This window comes from Rhipicephalus sanguineus, chromosome 7 (assembly GCF_013339695.2).
Source record: "Rhipicephalus sanguineus isolate Rsan-2018 chromosome 7, BIME_Rsan_1.4, whole genome shotgun sequence".
Classification (NCBI taxonomy): Eukaryota; Metazoa; Arthropoda; class Arachnida; order Ixodida; family Ixodidae; genus Rhipicephalus; species Rhipicephalus sanguineus.
The window spans coordinates 98710193-98726463 of NC_051182.1; the positions used below are offsets into that span (position 1 = coordinate 98710193).

The 16271-nt window shown below is 44.8% G+C and overlaps 1 protein-coding gene across 1 annotated transcript in view; it reads left to right on the plus strand.

Moving 5' to 3' along the window:
- Positions 1–60: 60 nt before the first annotated feature.
- The window catches only part of LOC119399649 (GATOR complex protein NPRL3), a 34735-nt gene continuing 18524 nt past the window's right edge, over positions 61–16271 (plus strand). Inside the window, exons 1-8 of the mRNA XM_037666465.2 lie at positions 61–243; positions 382–439; positions 534–575; positions 997–1165; positions 3795–3948; positions 4578–4653; positions 7973–8081; positions 10544–10578. Coding sequence (XP_037522393.1) covers positions 129–243; positions 382–439; positions 534–575; positions 997–1165; positions 3795–3948; positions 4578–4653; positions 7973–8081; positions 10544–10578 — 758 coding nt within the window. The 5' untranslated portion in view covers positions 61–128. The remainder of the gene's footprint in view (positions 244–381; positions 440–533; positions 576–996; positions 1166–3794; positions 3949–4577; positions 4654–7972; positions 8082–10543; positions 10579–16271) is intronic.

Here is a 16271-nt window from a genome sequence, read left to right on the forward strand (position 1 = left end):
TAGATCGACTTGTCCCGAACGTCAATAAACATTGTATCCCTACGCTATCATCACGTGGGACTACTTTGGTAAACTGCTTCGGCGTCGGCCTACACACCGCCGGGTGCAGAAAACGTCACGACTTGATCATGGATGAGGCCAGTCCCTTAGGCGTTTACCTAGTGAAATCGGGCAGCAAAGGGGACCGGTTACTGTTCCGTTACCCGTACGCAGTCGATACGGAAAGTGACACCCATGCCAACAGTGAGTTAAATGATCTACAGCGGCGGCGACAGCTGTATCGGCCGCATTTCGGCGTGTCCGTCAGCTGTAGCGCACGCTCTGTAAAGACCACGTGGAGCAGCGATCCGTCTCCGAATTTTCACTGTTCTCTTCTTCCAGGGAGACGGACCAATCCGTACTCGCTGATTCCGAACGAAGACACGTCGAATATCACAAGGTGCGGACCATTAAACTTTTCTAAAGTGCCGCGAACAACTGCTCCCTCGTAGCTGATCTGACGCTGTTTATTTACTCCTAACGTCCAATTTCAGAGCCAGGAGCTGCTCAGAGATCTCAGACAAAAACTTAGTCTTGTAAGTATATCTTAGTCCTAGTTTCCTTGTAAATGCACGAATTACAGAACTTTATACAGCGTTATTTAGGCAGTTTTTCTTTACGACGATAACACACCGAAAGAGTAAAGATGGCCTTATCGACTTGTGAATAGCTAAAAGCACTTGAGTTCAAAACCTGCTTTCTTCTTGGTGCCAATCCCCCCTACTATATTAAATGTTGAAATACCTTGGGTGCAAAACCAAACTGTCACGAAAGTCATTTGCTGCTACACAGGCACCCTTCATTGGTAGTGTGTACTACATTTTCAGTATGTGTTTCGAAGGACTTAAGCATGTGTGTGCTTTCACATGCCTTCTCGCGAAAGCTTTGCTGAGATAAGTAATATATCTTTGTGTGTAAATAACTGACAAACGGTTTCTTTTCTTTGGCTCATGGCAGAATCACAGACAAAGCCCTGTCGAACCTTTTCGCCACCAAGAGCGAACTCTGCAACAGAAAGTTCGAACTGAAGGTGAACGATGTGCGGTTTGTGGGACACCCCGTCCAGCTGTGTTCGAAGCGCGAGACATCAACGTTTCTCATGTTCAACGTTGTCTTCGCCCTCAGGGTAGTATGGCTCATATATCAGAATCTGAATGCATGTGCACTTGTTCGCAGTAGGTTACAGCATTGTGACAAAATGACAAGCTGGCCAGGTCGGTATGACATTACGAAAATGGTGAAAAAAGTGTTCCAGAGGGACATTCGTACTGTATTTACTCGATTTAACGTGACCACGATTGTAGCACGAGGGGTGACTTTTCATTGCATCTAGGTAGAAAAAATAGTTATTTCGGTATTCGATTGTAACGTGAGGGTCAACTTTAAGTAGCAAAAATCTGAAAAAAAAAATCGCGTTCCATTCGAGTAAATACGGTATATATAGGGTTTGAAAGCAGTGGCCAGCGTTTTGCTTATTGACACTTCGCTTGCTTTATGACTTTATAATTGCTGGTACTTTACGTCCTAAAACCGTGTAATGATTATGAGGGACACCGTGGTGGAGGACTCCGGACATTTGGACCACCTGGGGTACCTTAACATGCACCTAAATCTAAGTACGTGGGCTTCTAGCATGCCACCTCCATCGAAATGTGGCCGCTGCAGCTGGTATTCGATTCTGCAACTTTTGGGTCAGCGGTCGATGCTTTAGACTTGTCATGAAAATGTCAATAATACACTGGACTTGTGCTTGCTTCCTAAGCGTTAGTCAGAACGTAAAATTGTACTACTTTAAAGCATAATATAATAATATCTGGGGTTTAAAGGGACCGACAACTGGCCAGAACGGGTGATTAGATCCTGGTGGAAATGAAAAGGCCGTGAATTATAGTGACAGATTCCAGAACACTTTTCGCGATCTGAGTAGGATTTATATTTTTAAATCGCATTTAAAAGTAGCGAAAACCGGTATGCCGCGCAGCCTAGCGCGAGCACCATGAACCAGACGTATGCAGTCTTAAGCACTTTGTTGTACGTAGTCTAATGCTTTTACACGCACCAGAATGAGGGCTGAAAATTTGAATATGTATGTTATTGTCAATTCCCGTTTGTTTCTAAGGTAAAAGAAGTAAAGCATGAGATGCGGCGCTGCTTTCGTGGCTTCCAGTGAAACGGAGGCTGCGGCGCATGCGCGCGTCGTCCGGCGGCGTTTCCCGCGTAGCTCGACTCTCGTCTGCTCTCGTCGTATCGGACTTTTGAAGAGTAGCACGCGAGTTTGCACTGCTGCTCGCAAAATGCCATCGACTTACTGTTCTGTGGAGGATTACTATAGCACTTCATGAACAGCACTGCTGGTGTATCCTACCACTTGTTTCGTTTTCGAAGGCTTAGCTTGGCTTGGCTTGACTGAAATGTGATAAAGCGACCTGTGTACAGCCAAAGTTCTTCTATAAGAAGCCCCAGAAAAACGCTATAATTATTGTAAAATAATTTAATAGGCTAGAAAGCAGTAGTCGCGGCACCGTAGGCTTTGCAAACGTAACATTGCCTTTTTATACTTAGGGCATAACTTGTCACCACTGCTGGCGTATAATCGCTATCGCGCTCACCTCTCACTGTTTGCAGCATGTGATAATAAGACTGCGTAATCGCTGCAGATAGAAAAACTCTGATTACAAATGTTTTACGGCGTTCTCCGCGTTACCACTCCGTGATTAGAAGCTCTGACCGGTAAGCTTCTCGTTGCACTCAAGAAAACGGGTACCACAAACGTTGGTTGTCAGTCCCTTTAACGTTCCAAAACCACGCTATGATTATGAGAGACGCCGTAGTGGAGGGCTCCGGAAATTTCGACCACCTGGGGTTCTTTAACGTGCACCTATATCTAAGTACACGGGCCTCAAACATTTTCGCCTCCATCGAAAATGCAGCCGCCGCAGCCGGGATTCGATCCCGCGACCTTCGGGTCAGCAGTCGAGCGCCATAACCACTAGACCACCGAGACGGGGCACTTTAAGACAGGCGACTCCCATTAATTTAGCTGTTGCAGAACTCCAAGATCCGATTAAGTTATCGAGAAGGCTGATTGATCGAACTGAGGTAAAATGAAAAAGTTCAAATCCGTTTTATTTCTCAAAGCCTGTAATGTCTCTTTGCTCCTTCATACGCGTGCGTAGGTGCAATTCCTGGCCGCAGCGGCTGGATTTCAAATAGGGGTGAAATGCAAAACCATCTGTGTACTTAGATTTAGCAGCATGTTAATGAACCCCCAGGTGATCGAAATTAAGCCAGAGTCCCCCACTGCAGTGTGCCTAACAATTGTATCATGGTTTTGACTTGAAATTGCTTCTTGACCCCGAAGTGTGACTTAACAAGCATGCGGTGAAGGGTGTTGACAAGTTTAAATGCTACCTCAACTTTGTACTGTCACATTTCTGTTGTCTTCGTTGGTCAGCGGCCTACAGAACCCTACACTCTTTTGGTGCTACTAACAAAACCTTCAAAAGAGACAAAAGCACTGTTTGCTGAATTTCTCGTCTTTTTCTTGCTTTTATTAATCACTGAACACCTGAAGGGGTGGTGGTGGTGGTCTGATAACCTGAAGTAGGGTGCTTTTGCACTCGTAACTAATTGACGTCTCATTCTATAACAATGTATTATTGCCACTCACCGGGACTTCACAGTGCATTTGAATTAGCATTGCCCAAATTAAAAAGTGCCAATTGTTCTTTCACATCTTTTCACATTCTGTGCAGGCCAATGCCAGTCACGACATCGTCAACTTTTATCACGACTTTACACATAAGATTGCGATAGCATTGTCTTCGGAAGAGAACCGCTGCAATTACCTGAGTTTTGAACTCAAGATCATGCTACGAGCCCATGATGACACTGTCGCAATGCCTGAAGGTGAGCCAGCCTTACGCTCAGTTTCTTGATTTTTGAAACTGCCCGTGATGCTGTTTGGCAGGATTGTATACAGCGTCGAAAAGCTTTCTTTCAAGGTGCTTTTGATCTCAGCAGCACTCTCTGAAGCCTTCGCGTTTTGTTGATCCAAGAGAACGTGTTTAAAGGGGCCCTGCAACACTTTTCCAAGTAATCATCGAATGGCTTCGTTAAAGAGTTGATTGCCTCACGAATCGACTGGCTCAAAAATTTTTCGAATCTGTCAAGTACAAGCAGAGTTAAAGAGATTTGCCGCATGCTTTAAGCGTTTTCTCTCTCCTTTCATACCAGTGAGCATGCTGAAGGCTACGCAGGGAGGAATGACAAGGGGCCAAGAAGCAACGTCTGTTTGTGATGACTTTGAGCACTTTCTTTCCTTTTTTTCTGAGGCTGCCTAAGAAAAAGTTCTGAGGCTGCCACCATTTCAGAAATGTTTGGCGCCAATATTGGTTGTGAAATACGTTGGCGTTCCATGTATTTTTGTCCTTGTGTATCGAATAGAGAGGGCTCTTCAGGAACATTTGGAACAGAACATCAGTGCATTTTGCTGCAAGTTTACAGACCATTAAGTTGTATCTTTGTCACTTGCCCAGACATCGGGGAATCTCCGTACTACCTGATCCTAAAACGCAGCCAACTAGCCAGGGATTTGCAGCGTGCATACAATGAGTGAGTTGGCCTCTTTACATTTATAGTGCTCTGGTGGTGCATTGGGGCATAAATGACATGTTATGGGCAAAAAAAAAACCAAAAAAGCTGACTGACTAAAACTCTGTCCTTGGAACACCCTCTGGAAATTTTGAAGTGTAAGTTGTGACAGTGGGCAAAGGGTGATACATACACCCATGCATAGGTTGGCAAACTCACCCATGAGTCAACTTACTCAGACTCAGATTGGGTTGGGAGTCTGAGTCCGGGTGAGTAATATTTTGGCGAGTTTGAGTCCAAGTGAGTCCGGCTGAGGAACATTTTAGTGAGTCTGAGTCCAAGTGAGTCCAGTTGAGGAAAATATTGGTGAGTCTGAGTCCGAATGAGCCCTAAGCACAAAATATATTGCTTGACTGTGTCTGAGTGAGCTCCAGCTTCTATTGCCGACCTATGGCCCTATCTACTCATCTTCAGCATTTCTATCAGTCTTATATTGGCTTACGTTTATACTCAAGTGTTGCACATGTATCTCGCCACACGAGTGTTCTTGCGCCACCTCGATATTTATTGATCAGAGGCGTGATCAGTTAAATTGCCATGACCTCCCCCCGCAAGCTCTTTCACAGGAAGTTCTTGATAAAAATGTTTCGTGTGAGTCGCATATGTCATAAAAATGTCCTTACTGGATTGAAACCACTGACAACACGAATTTGAAGGTACCAGATCAAAAGGCATATCGTAGAGCACCGCTTACATGAGATATTGTCGTTAAAGAGCATTGATACCATGATTGAAAAACATGGCTGATCCCTCCGTCATAGGAATCGGTATAACACGAAAGTGAAACATGTCTTCACAGAAGTAGTGCTTATTGTGTAGTGATATATGACAGCTTGTACAATGTCTATTCGTGTTTGGCAGCTATAGCACCATTTGACGTGGATGCACCCATGTTGACAGCATGTCTCTATCGCGACGACTAACGCCCATGATCATGATTAAACCGTTGTGGTAGCTGACGGTGTGAACACATATTTGGACATAGCGAATCGTGAATCCCGCATAAGGATGATATCAAGCTCATAATCAACACTGGTACCCGGTATGCACTTCTTCAAAGCGTCGTCAATTAAGGAGAGAAACGGCACGGTGTGCGCTTTCTAGTAAAGGGTAGCCGACGCCTGTGCTCATGCATACATAACACACACTGCGCTTCAGCAACACGGGAGGTAGAGGTTCGTAGCCTGAGCCGCAAACGCGTGCGTCCCGCTGGTTTCTGTCTCGCAGGCGCTGCTCTCGCTCCACCAAGGCACGACATTCGCCCGTCGAAATCGCGTCCTTTCTGCAAAGCGTATTGCAGCAGTTTTGTTAGTCGGTGCTCTCGCAATTGAAGCAGTCGGCGGCGGAGAAATCCCGTTGGTGCACGTGGAAGCTGCACTACTCCGATGAGCCGACGCACGCTAACACGAAGCCAAAGGCAAAGAACGTAACTGCATCAAGGGTGCCTCGGGGACACCAGCGCGGCCAGTCTAGCTCTCTCGTATCGAGACGCTTTAACCATGACCTCCGATATCGCGTGCAATCTCGGAGTAAGCGCTAGTAAGTGTCGATCGTGAAGCATTACTTGTTTTCACATCTCACAGACGGCGGCACCGCCCCGCTCCGCCCGCCGCGAAAGAGAACGTGTGAAAGATATAAGGCACGTTCGCGCCGTGTCCAGCATCTCCCGAGTTAGCTTAGTCGGTAGGGCGTCGGGCGCTTGCCGTCGCGGCCGCAACATCGTGGGTTCGATTCACAGCGGGGGATCTTTTTCTTGGTTTTTTTTCTTTCTCACCCGTTGGCGTCCATTTTATCAACATCATATCCGTGACGGATGTACTTGGTGGACCCCTGGCATAAAACACTTTCGTGTTAAAAAGCTAATTTTATTAAGGGTGTGCGAATATTCGACTTTCGAATTCGAATCAAATAATACATAGTTGAATAATTCGATTCGACTTTTGAATTGCTAGTATTCGAAGTTTCGAATAATTCGACAGGGTCGAATATCTAAAACGTGATAAACGCCAATGGTGCAACTTGGTCAGGGTGGGGTGGCTAAAACTAACGCTGACGTCGTTACAGTAGGCTTTTCGTTACAACTTCCACTGATATCCTGGTTGGAAAGCGAGCGCATGTTTACTTTAAAGAGATTACGTCATTTCTGCAGGAAGAAACACATGAGAAAACCGTCAAGCCCTTCACAACTTCGCTTGCGAAACAAATGCACAAACTCCTTGCGTAGTTCGGTCGTGTAAGCCGCATGCACCGTAAAACGTCCAGGCTTTGGCCTGGAAGCCCTCGGTGATTGGCTTCACGTTGTGCAGTCGCCACTGCCGCACAGCAACACTCGCTCAGAAACTCCCATCGTTCCGGCGCGCACTCGAAGATTTTTGCGCGCCCGGAGCACGATGAAGCACTACATTACCATTGTCAGATGAGCCGTAAACACCATAACATCACGACGAGAGAGCCTGAAATCATGTCCTGTAGAACAGCTTGTGCCTCTGCATGACAATTTGTAGTCTTTCAGTAGCAGTCACTCACCGCGTTATGCGCTCGAGGACATGAGCAGATTTCATTTCTTTCTTTCTTCCAATTTTCAATGAAATACTTTGCATTCTATATTCGATTCGATATTTTTGGCCATTATTCGACACTATTCGATTCGATTCGAGATAAAATTTCACTATTCGCACACCCCTAAATTTTATGCTAATGGACTCGTGACTCGACTCACTCAGCCTCACTCAGACTCAGGTCAAGCCGTGAGTCTGAGTGAGTCCGGCTGAGTAATATGTTGGTGAGTTTGCGTCCGAGTGAGTCCGGTCGAGAAAAAGTTTAGTGAGTCTGTGTTCGAGTGAGTCTGGTTGAGGAAAATTTTGGTGAGTCTGAGTCCAAGTGAGCCCTCAGAGCAAAATATCTTTCTTGAGGGAGTTTGAGTGAGCCCCAATTTTTTTGCCGACCTATGCACACACGGAACAGGGAGTGCCCTTGTTTTATATCATGCATGTTTAAAACTCTTTATTTTTATTGCTGGAGTCAACTGAATGAAATTTCAGTCTTATTTCACAGTCAGCTGCGTCAGAAAAAACTTGGAGGATGCTTAAGCTTTGCCTTTAAGAATGCAATGCAACAGCGTCAGGTCTCGTTCACATCACCTTCTCATTTGCTTCTCATTGGTCTTTATGACCTAATTAGCTGCTAAAGACAACTTTCCATGTTTCCAGTAATGTTCCTAAAGAATTGTTCGAGAGTTTTTTTTTTTGGCAACTTGCATTGGACGTTGTGGTCATTGCAGACTGCACAGCAGTGGTTCGGTGCAGCTGCACATCAACCGCTGGATCAATGTCTCCTTCTGCCTCCCACACAAGGTCCACAGGCTACAGCTGGCAAGGAGTTGTGTCAAGGTGACATAATTTTATTTTGAACCATCAAGCATCAACTCAAACTCTAAGCTGCTTGGTAGAAAAAAAGATTGGGGTAACAAACAGCAGGACAGTAGTGCAAGCACGCAGATGAATACGTACTGATACTCTTATACAGTGCTAGCTTACTGTTGTGCAAGGAATTGTTCCTCGTTAAGACATGCCGAGAAATCCAGGGAGCTCAAGTCCCACGTTAACCAAGTTAATGTTCATTATGTGCTGGAAATTGCGGCATGAGTGGCTTGTGGGTGCGGTATTGCAAACCAAACTGTACCGGAGCAAGTGTTCGATCTGTTGCATTGAAACTTAATGAGAACGCTTGCACATGACAGTGATGTGAAGTGCGCCAACCATAGAGTTTCCTACAATTACCTAGAGAGAACTCTGGCGCTGCGACCGTTAAGCCACCATGGCAATGATAGGTTGCATCACGAATTTGCCTAATCTTCGTGCTTGCGGCTTCAAATGCCCTTGTGGCTTTGTGTATTGCTGTATCTTGGCGTTCGTTTCGCATAAAATAATGAACCGTTGTGAACTTTGTGACCAGGTTTAAATTGGTGAGCCTAAGAAGGTTAAAGTGGTGAAGTGGATCTGCTGACTTTTGCTGAACTTCGTCTTGCGACAAAGTGGATGCAGGCGACGCGGAGCCAAACATAGCCCAAAGGACGAAGTTTAGGCAAATCCGTGTATACTACCCATCATTCCAATGCTGGCTGAAGTGCCATGCGTTGAAGCTGCCATAGACCCTAGCGCCACAGTTCCCTCTAGTGTGTCTATAGGAAACTCTATGGTGCCAACAACCGCTTTGTTGGTCTGCAGAGGTGGATGTCCGAAGCCAGAAAAGAGCGAATCATGCCAAAGTTATGCACACCATCGCATGGTACTAGCATCGTAACACGTGCCATCTTTTGTCGTAGCTGTGCAACTATGCGAACTCGCGCCATTGTGTGCCTGTTATGCCGAAAAGCTGACCATTCAAAGGCACAAGAACTGTGCTGGCATGATAAGCATCAAGGGTCGCGAGAGAGTTGGAAATCGCCCGTTAAGCAGTACGTAGTGATCCGCCAGTTTTATTTTACTTTGCATCATTGCAGCATCTTGTATTGGTAGGATAAGTAATGCTGTCAATTGTCACACATTAGACATGAAGCACGCGTAGTATTCACATTCATTCACAGACATTCACATTCACAGACATGAAACACGCATAGAGTATTCACATTAGACATGAAACACGTGGAGACAGTGCACACTAGCAATTGTCATTGCTCATTGTCAAGATAACAAACTGAGAGAGGTCACACCATTTAGCCCTTGTCAAAGCGTTTCTAACCATCTTGTGCTATTTTACAATGAAATACTAGTAGCACAAATGTAGGGACAGCGAAAGAACAAGCTAGACAGAGTGCTGACTATCAACTGCTTTTTATTGGGAATAGTACAGTGTGTATAAGGCAGAGAGCATAGAGCTTCAGGTTCTCTGCCTTATATCTACGTTTTCGGATGCCCTAAACATACAGTGAAAAAAACGCTGAAAAGTAGACTAAAGAAGAGAACCTCAGTTTAGGGATGGTGCGATCTGACGAGTAAAGAACAGAAGTTGTGTTTAGCGTGAATAGGTTTTCTTTTCTTTCTTTTTTTTTTCTGAATCAACATTTTTACATTTCTGTGGATGCATTTGGGTACGTTTGGTGGATACATTTTTCTTTTCCTTCTTCTTGTTCTTCATCTTTGTTACAATTGTGTCTGTTATGGTGAAATAAACGAAATCTCAAATCTCCACGTTGGCAGGAGGGAAAAAGAAGTCATTTGAATCTTGGTACGGGATTAAGTTAAATAACATTTTTCAAAAATTTTGCATGGGATACCACTTGAAGAAGTCAGTCGGTAATTGAGATGAGAGTACCTGTTCCCAAATATAAAGAGCGGCACCACTTTCCCAACCTTCCAATGTGATAGCCGCGTGCTATGTTCAATGAAATGTGTAAAGAGATATCAAGTGAAAGTTGAATAATAAACATGCACGTTCTTCATAAACTTTGCATTAGTTTCATCACTGCTACATATGGAAGTTCGTCAGAAGTTTTTTGTTTAGAATTGGTTTAGTTCTTCCCGTAAGATCGACCACAATTGCATCCATCACAAAAAATTTCTAATATGCAGCTGCTGTATAACAGTGGTGTCTTACTCGGTAAACACACTTGTGAAAATAATCCGACATGACCAGGACAACATAACCAGCAATTCACTATATCCGTGTTCGTAATACCTCAGTTTGAGGGTGCGGCATTGCGTAGATGTTGTAACTTGGTGCAGCAGAGACAGGAGCACACTGAAGAGGTTGTGTTGCAAGCGTGTTTTGTGGTTGGAAGCAACAGTTGTTTTCACGTGTGCGTGTTCGCACTGCAGTCCATCACACTGCGCACTTTTTACTGTTTCAACAGGCCGAAGCTATTCAGAAGTGCCTGACACAACTCAGGTGAGCATTCGTATTGCGTGTTTGTGTGAACCCTACGCACGCTGAAATTTGCATGTGGAGCGCTACTTTCTTTGTAGCGCTTGTGTTGTAGCTTCTCTCCTTTTGTCCCGTCTTTTCTTGCGCTGTAAAAATTAATGTATACCAACTAGCCTTGACACTTCTACAGTTCATTTCTTTGTAACTTTGTGGGCATTTCTAGTCACCTCTAGTGCTCCACTAGAAACATGCAGATCGTTAATTGCATATTGTAAGGAACCTGCATTGATGCGTACAGTCAAAGCTGGTCAGTGTAACGAAGGCGCAGTTGACTCAAGTTTATATTACATTCAAAAATGTTTTATAAGCATTTATTCACAACGCGTGTGTCAGTGCCAAGACTATCCTTCATGTACTTCAATATAAACAATAGTTTGTTATATCCAGATTTGTTATATCGAGTTTCAAGTGTTGTAGACGGGCTGCATGCTTGTTTAACAGAAATCACTTTCACTTTGCAAGAGAGATGCAACTACCTTGACTCCTTTTCATTGTTATCAGCGGATTTTGCAAAGTTCCTTTTGAAGGCATGGCCACATATATTAATCATGCCTTCCATGAATGTTCATACTGATGGTTTGTCAAAATTCTGCGCAGTAAAAAAAAGCCTGTAGGGTTGATAACTAGCACATTTGTAGTGCTGTCATATAAGGCTCTTATCCAGGCGAAATGTACATTAAAACAACAATTATTTTTCAAGAAAGTGTAGCTTGTGTGAAGCGTGCCATATTTGCTTACATAGCACCAGCAAGGGCCAATGTTGGCTAGGGACATATTCTCACAGCTATCAAATGCTTCAGCATGTCATTCCGGTAATGTCTGATATTATGCAGCATTCTATCGGTACTTTCTCTTCACAAATGGGACTCTGGCAACCTTAAGAGCATCGGCTAATGTCATTGGTGTGTCCTTATTCAGAGGAAGCTGGAAGGAAAGCACCTTTGCATGACAGATGCCAGCACTGCGATAATGATGTGACAAGAATGTTTCACAGATGTGTGAATTGTGCTGAATTGTCGACTTGTGCTGGCTGGTGTTTGCTAATTGATCTTTTCTATTCATTAATGTGAGTTGTTCACTGTTATAAAAATGTAATAAAGTTAAAACTCCATGTAGAATCTTCTTTGGGTGTTAACTAAGGAGGCTCTTGAAAAAAAGGTTTTTTTATTTATTGCTCTATCTTGATTAAAATGGGCATGCATGTGCATAATTTAATGGAGATTTCAAATCTGTAAATAGATTTAAAATATCTTGTTTAGAAAAGAATTATGACAAAATCCTACATTTTATTACATGGTTTCTTAGGGGTTGTTATGGTAATTAGCAGTTCAAAAAGTTACTTTTCAGAACCACATGGTTCTTCTAAAATGTTCACCCCACAAGGCTGAAGCTAATTAAGGGGGGACGCGGGGATCAAATCGCGAAAAATGACAAAAAAATCGATTTTCTGAGAATCACATCTTCAGTTTCTGTAGCCCTTTTTCTGTCTAATTCCAAAATATCGTCGCTGAAAACCACGTAGAAGTGCTATTAAAATTGTTGCGCCCGCTGAGGTGGCGAAAATTATCGCGGAAATCGCAAAAAAAGAAAGCGTTTTTCAAAAAATAATAGCTCCGCAACGACGCGACCAAGCACCACCATCTAGGGCTCGTCTGAAAGAGCATTTCTCAGTCTTCAAATTCCCCGCGTCAGCTGGCTCCTCCATTTAAAAACAAGCGCACAAAAAGCAAACGTTTAAAGGTCGTTTCGAGGCCCCCGATTGGCCGCGACCGCCATGATGCTCCAGCGCGCCTCGCCATTGGTCCGATGGTCGCTTTCGGTGTGCGTCGTCTGCGGCTTCCGCGTTGCGGGGTCACGGCTGTCAAAAATCACGCTAATTACAGAAGCATTCGCACTCGTATTGTTTTGTGTTCGCTGGTCGACGATAATTACGCGTTAGCAGCTGCACCCAGAAGCTCAATCATCAGACCGTGTATCAGACTGCGGTAGCCCGACGCGCTCGTCGCGAACATCGCAGTAGCACGTCGCGTTCACTCGTGGGACCCGCAGTTAGAAGTTCTGCCCGTCGGCATCTCGGACCTCGTGACGAAGACCACCGCGGGACGACCTTTTGTGCTCGTGATCGAACATGACTAACTCGGAAACATCGGGCACCGCGGCAGCGCACACCGCGACCGTGCTTACTGCTCGGAGTCGTGGCTAGGCCTAACTACGTTCACGGCGCCGACGAATTCGAACTTTGCGAGGAAGAACATCGTGCTAGCAAACATGCGAAAGCGAACAATCTGCAATGCGCTTTGTTGCAAGCAACTAATGACATCGCCCGCTGGCAGCTCGGAATCACTGATCGGCAGCGCCGCGGACCCCACGGCCACGGCCGCTCGATCTCCCGAAGTTCGTCGCACAGCGATCGCTCGAAGCACCGCGACAATTTCGCGCGTCGGCGCCCCAAAATGCGAGGCCAAGCATATCGCACGCCGCTGTTTCATCGCTGCGGCTTGGCATATTGTGCGTGCCACCAAATGCCGCCACCCAGCATATCGGGCACCGACTTCCCGAACCCCGCAGCCGAGCACTTCGCGGTGAAATAAGCACTCAGTGGTGATGTAATTTAGGCGCGCTTCAAGCCGTGCATGGTTTCGCAGCAAGCTTTTGTAAATGTACTAAAATAATGAAAGCCTCGCCGACTACCATTACCACGACCGGGTGAATGATGAAGCGTATCAAGGCGGGGGTGACAAATGAACTTGTGTAAAGGTGTGGATGAATTTTTATCTGCCAAACTCGCTTCATTGAGTACAACGCAGAAATTCCTGTGCCACTAATGTCTTGGCCATAACTGCCACAGCACACCTAAATTTGCATGCCACAGACTTGTAATGTGCAAGTCTGGGCATTAAACCTGATAGGCTCACCCTTCAAAGAGCTGACAAAAATAACCAATAAAGAAAAAGGAAAGCACATAGTGCAGAAAAATTAAAGATCAAGGACATAAGAAAACCCCTGGAAGCAAAGACACTAAATATTACAGCCCCAGGGCATTTTGATTTACATGTACTGGCTGTGCAACTTTAGGGCCCGTTTTCTCAGAAGTGTGTTTTGACCCGACTGTCTCACTTGCAGAAAGCGTAGCACAACTATGGCTTGATGGATTTTCATGAGGTCTGTTGCATTGTATTCCCTAGTCAATTCTCTACGCTGTGACATTCCTGTATTTTAACACGAAAGTGTTTTATGCCGGGGTCCACCACGGCTCTGCTGACGCATTTCCGTCACGGATATGACGTTATAAAATATAAAGACTAACATATGGCAAAGAAAAAACTAGAAGGAAAAGTTTTGTCACCTGGAATCGAACTCGCGACCTCTCGATCCCCAGCACGCAGCGCGAAACGACTGCGCCACAAACAGCACGTTCTTCGCCATACTGACGGCGTGCTATTTATATACACCACTTACCAGCGGCGGTACTCAGAGATCAGGGTACATCAGCGTATTTTCGTTATCACTAGCGAGATGGCGCGGGGCTCGAAGAGCGCGCTTTAATTGTCGTCGCCCCCCCGCGTTGAGATGAGCGTGTGTCTGTACAACGTGTACAGGGCGTGGTCGCTCCTGCCCGCGCGCTTATCTTGTACGTCTTGCGCTCTCACCGCAAGTTTGCGTTCAAGTTACAGAGAGCACGAAGGTCATTTCGCTCACCGCAGCGGCCGCTTTTGCGAAAGGAGCGCGCTGCTCACAAACGAATAAGCTACAACTGTGACAGTTCGCGCTCATCCTGCGTATACTTGTGCGTTCATTTCGTGCGTCCTCCTTTGTATTTGACCAGCGCGCTTTAACTGTCGAGCTGTGACAGTTGTTTGTTCGCGCTCATCTTGTGTATGTTCGTTCCGTGCGCCCTTTCTGCTTGAGCAACGCGTCGGAAGTTTCGAGCTGCTTGCCGTTCTTCGCGTGACATTACAACTTGTCGGGGCGAAACAATGCGCAACAAACGCTCAACTACGTCTGTGAAGACACGTTTTACTTTCGTGTTATACCGATTCCTATGACAGAGGGATCAACCATGTTTTTTTGAATTACTCTCTCATTTTTTTACTCTTTAGCTAATTTGACGTGACGATGACGAATGCATTATGCAAACATGGATGTAATGTTTCGTGTAAAAAAAAGTTGAGGTAATAAAAATATTTGGAGAATGTCACAGCATGAACCATTCCTATGGCTAAAATATAAGGGCGACTTTGGGCTTTTACCATGTTTTGTTGTCACGCCAGGCTTTCTGCAAGTATGGTACAAGAATGATGCAAGTAAAAATTTATAATGTCAGAACTGCTGGAGATATCTTAATGAAACTTTGTAAATAGTCATTCAGTGCACTTCCCAATAAGCATGCCAAATTTCATTGTTCTACTACAAAAAATAAAGAATTTCAGCTTCGATCCCCACCTCCCCCCTTAAATGCCAAACAGCTATTTCATTGATAATTTTCAAACTTGGAAGGTAAAAATTAGCTTCCAGTAATTAGCCCACTTATCAAATAATTTAAATTGCATCAAGGTTATAACACATCAGCGGATTGTAGCTCTAGAAGAAGAAAACAGTAGATTGAGGGCAGAAAACACCACTCTCAAAAACGGGCGAGGTATCAAAATAGATAGTATAGAAGAACAAGTGGCAGACATGGAGGAAGAGGCTAACACGCCAGCCAAACGCAAGGCCACAGACGATAACCAGACGATCACAGCTAAAAAGACTAAGTCCAATAAAACTATAGAGAAAAGACAGGATGCACTCGACAGGAAAATTGACAGTCTAGAAGACAAACTAGATATCCTAGATTCAAGCTTTAAAGACATGGCTGCACAAATTACCCAGCAAGTTACACAGGCTATTATGACCCAAATACAACAACAATTTAACACAATAGCTACTAGATTTACCGATATTGAGACTTGTGTGAAGACGTGGGGACCTCAAACCAGTGGAGGCAGCCTCATCAAAACAACCAGTAAGCCATATATGAGACCCTCGACATCTACAGTGGAGGGGACCGGAAAACCGTAACTGCCACCATGGATCGACACGACCATTATACTATCTGGCAATGGAACTGTCGAGGCTACAGTAGAAAGAGATCCAACTTACATCAATACCTAATTAATAAGGAACATCCTGATGTCATATTGTTACAAGAGACACATTGTAAGGCCAAATTATCTGGGTACAGATCATTCTGTAGTGCTGACGGGGAGACAAGAGTTGTCACTACTCTAGTGAAACGTCACCACACGGTCGTACAGCATGATACAGGTATTGCGGATGTAGATAATTTATTAATCGAGTTAATACCTCCTAGGAAAAACAATCAAAGTTTATTTATTCTAATGTTTACAGCAACCCAAGAAATAGACATCCCAATTTCCGATCACTTCTCTGCAAGACCCTCTCTATCGCGGATGGCAGAGCCTTAGTTATTGGGGGGGATTTTAACGCTCAACACATGGCATGGGGATACAAATATCAAAACCCCAAAGGCAGACAGCTATGGCTAGATGCACAACAACAGGGCCTTACTCTCATCACAGACCCTATGACTCCTACGAGGCGAGGGTCTAGTGTTAGTGTGGATACTACGCCAGATCTCACCTTTACCAAGAACA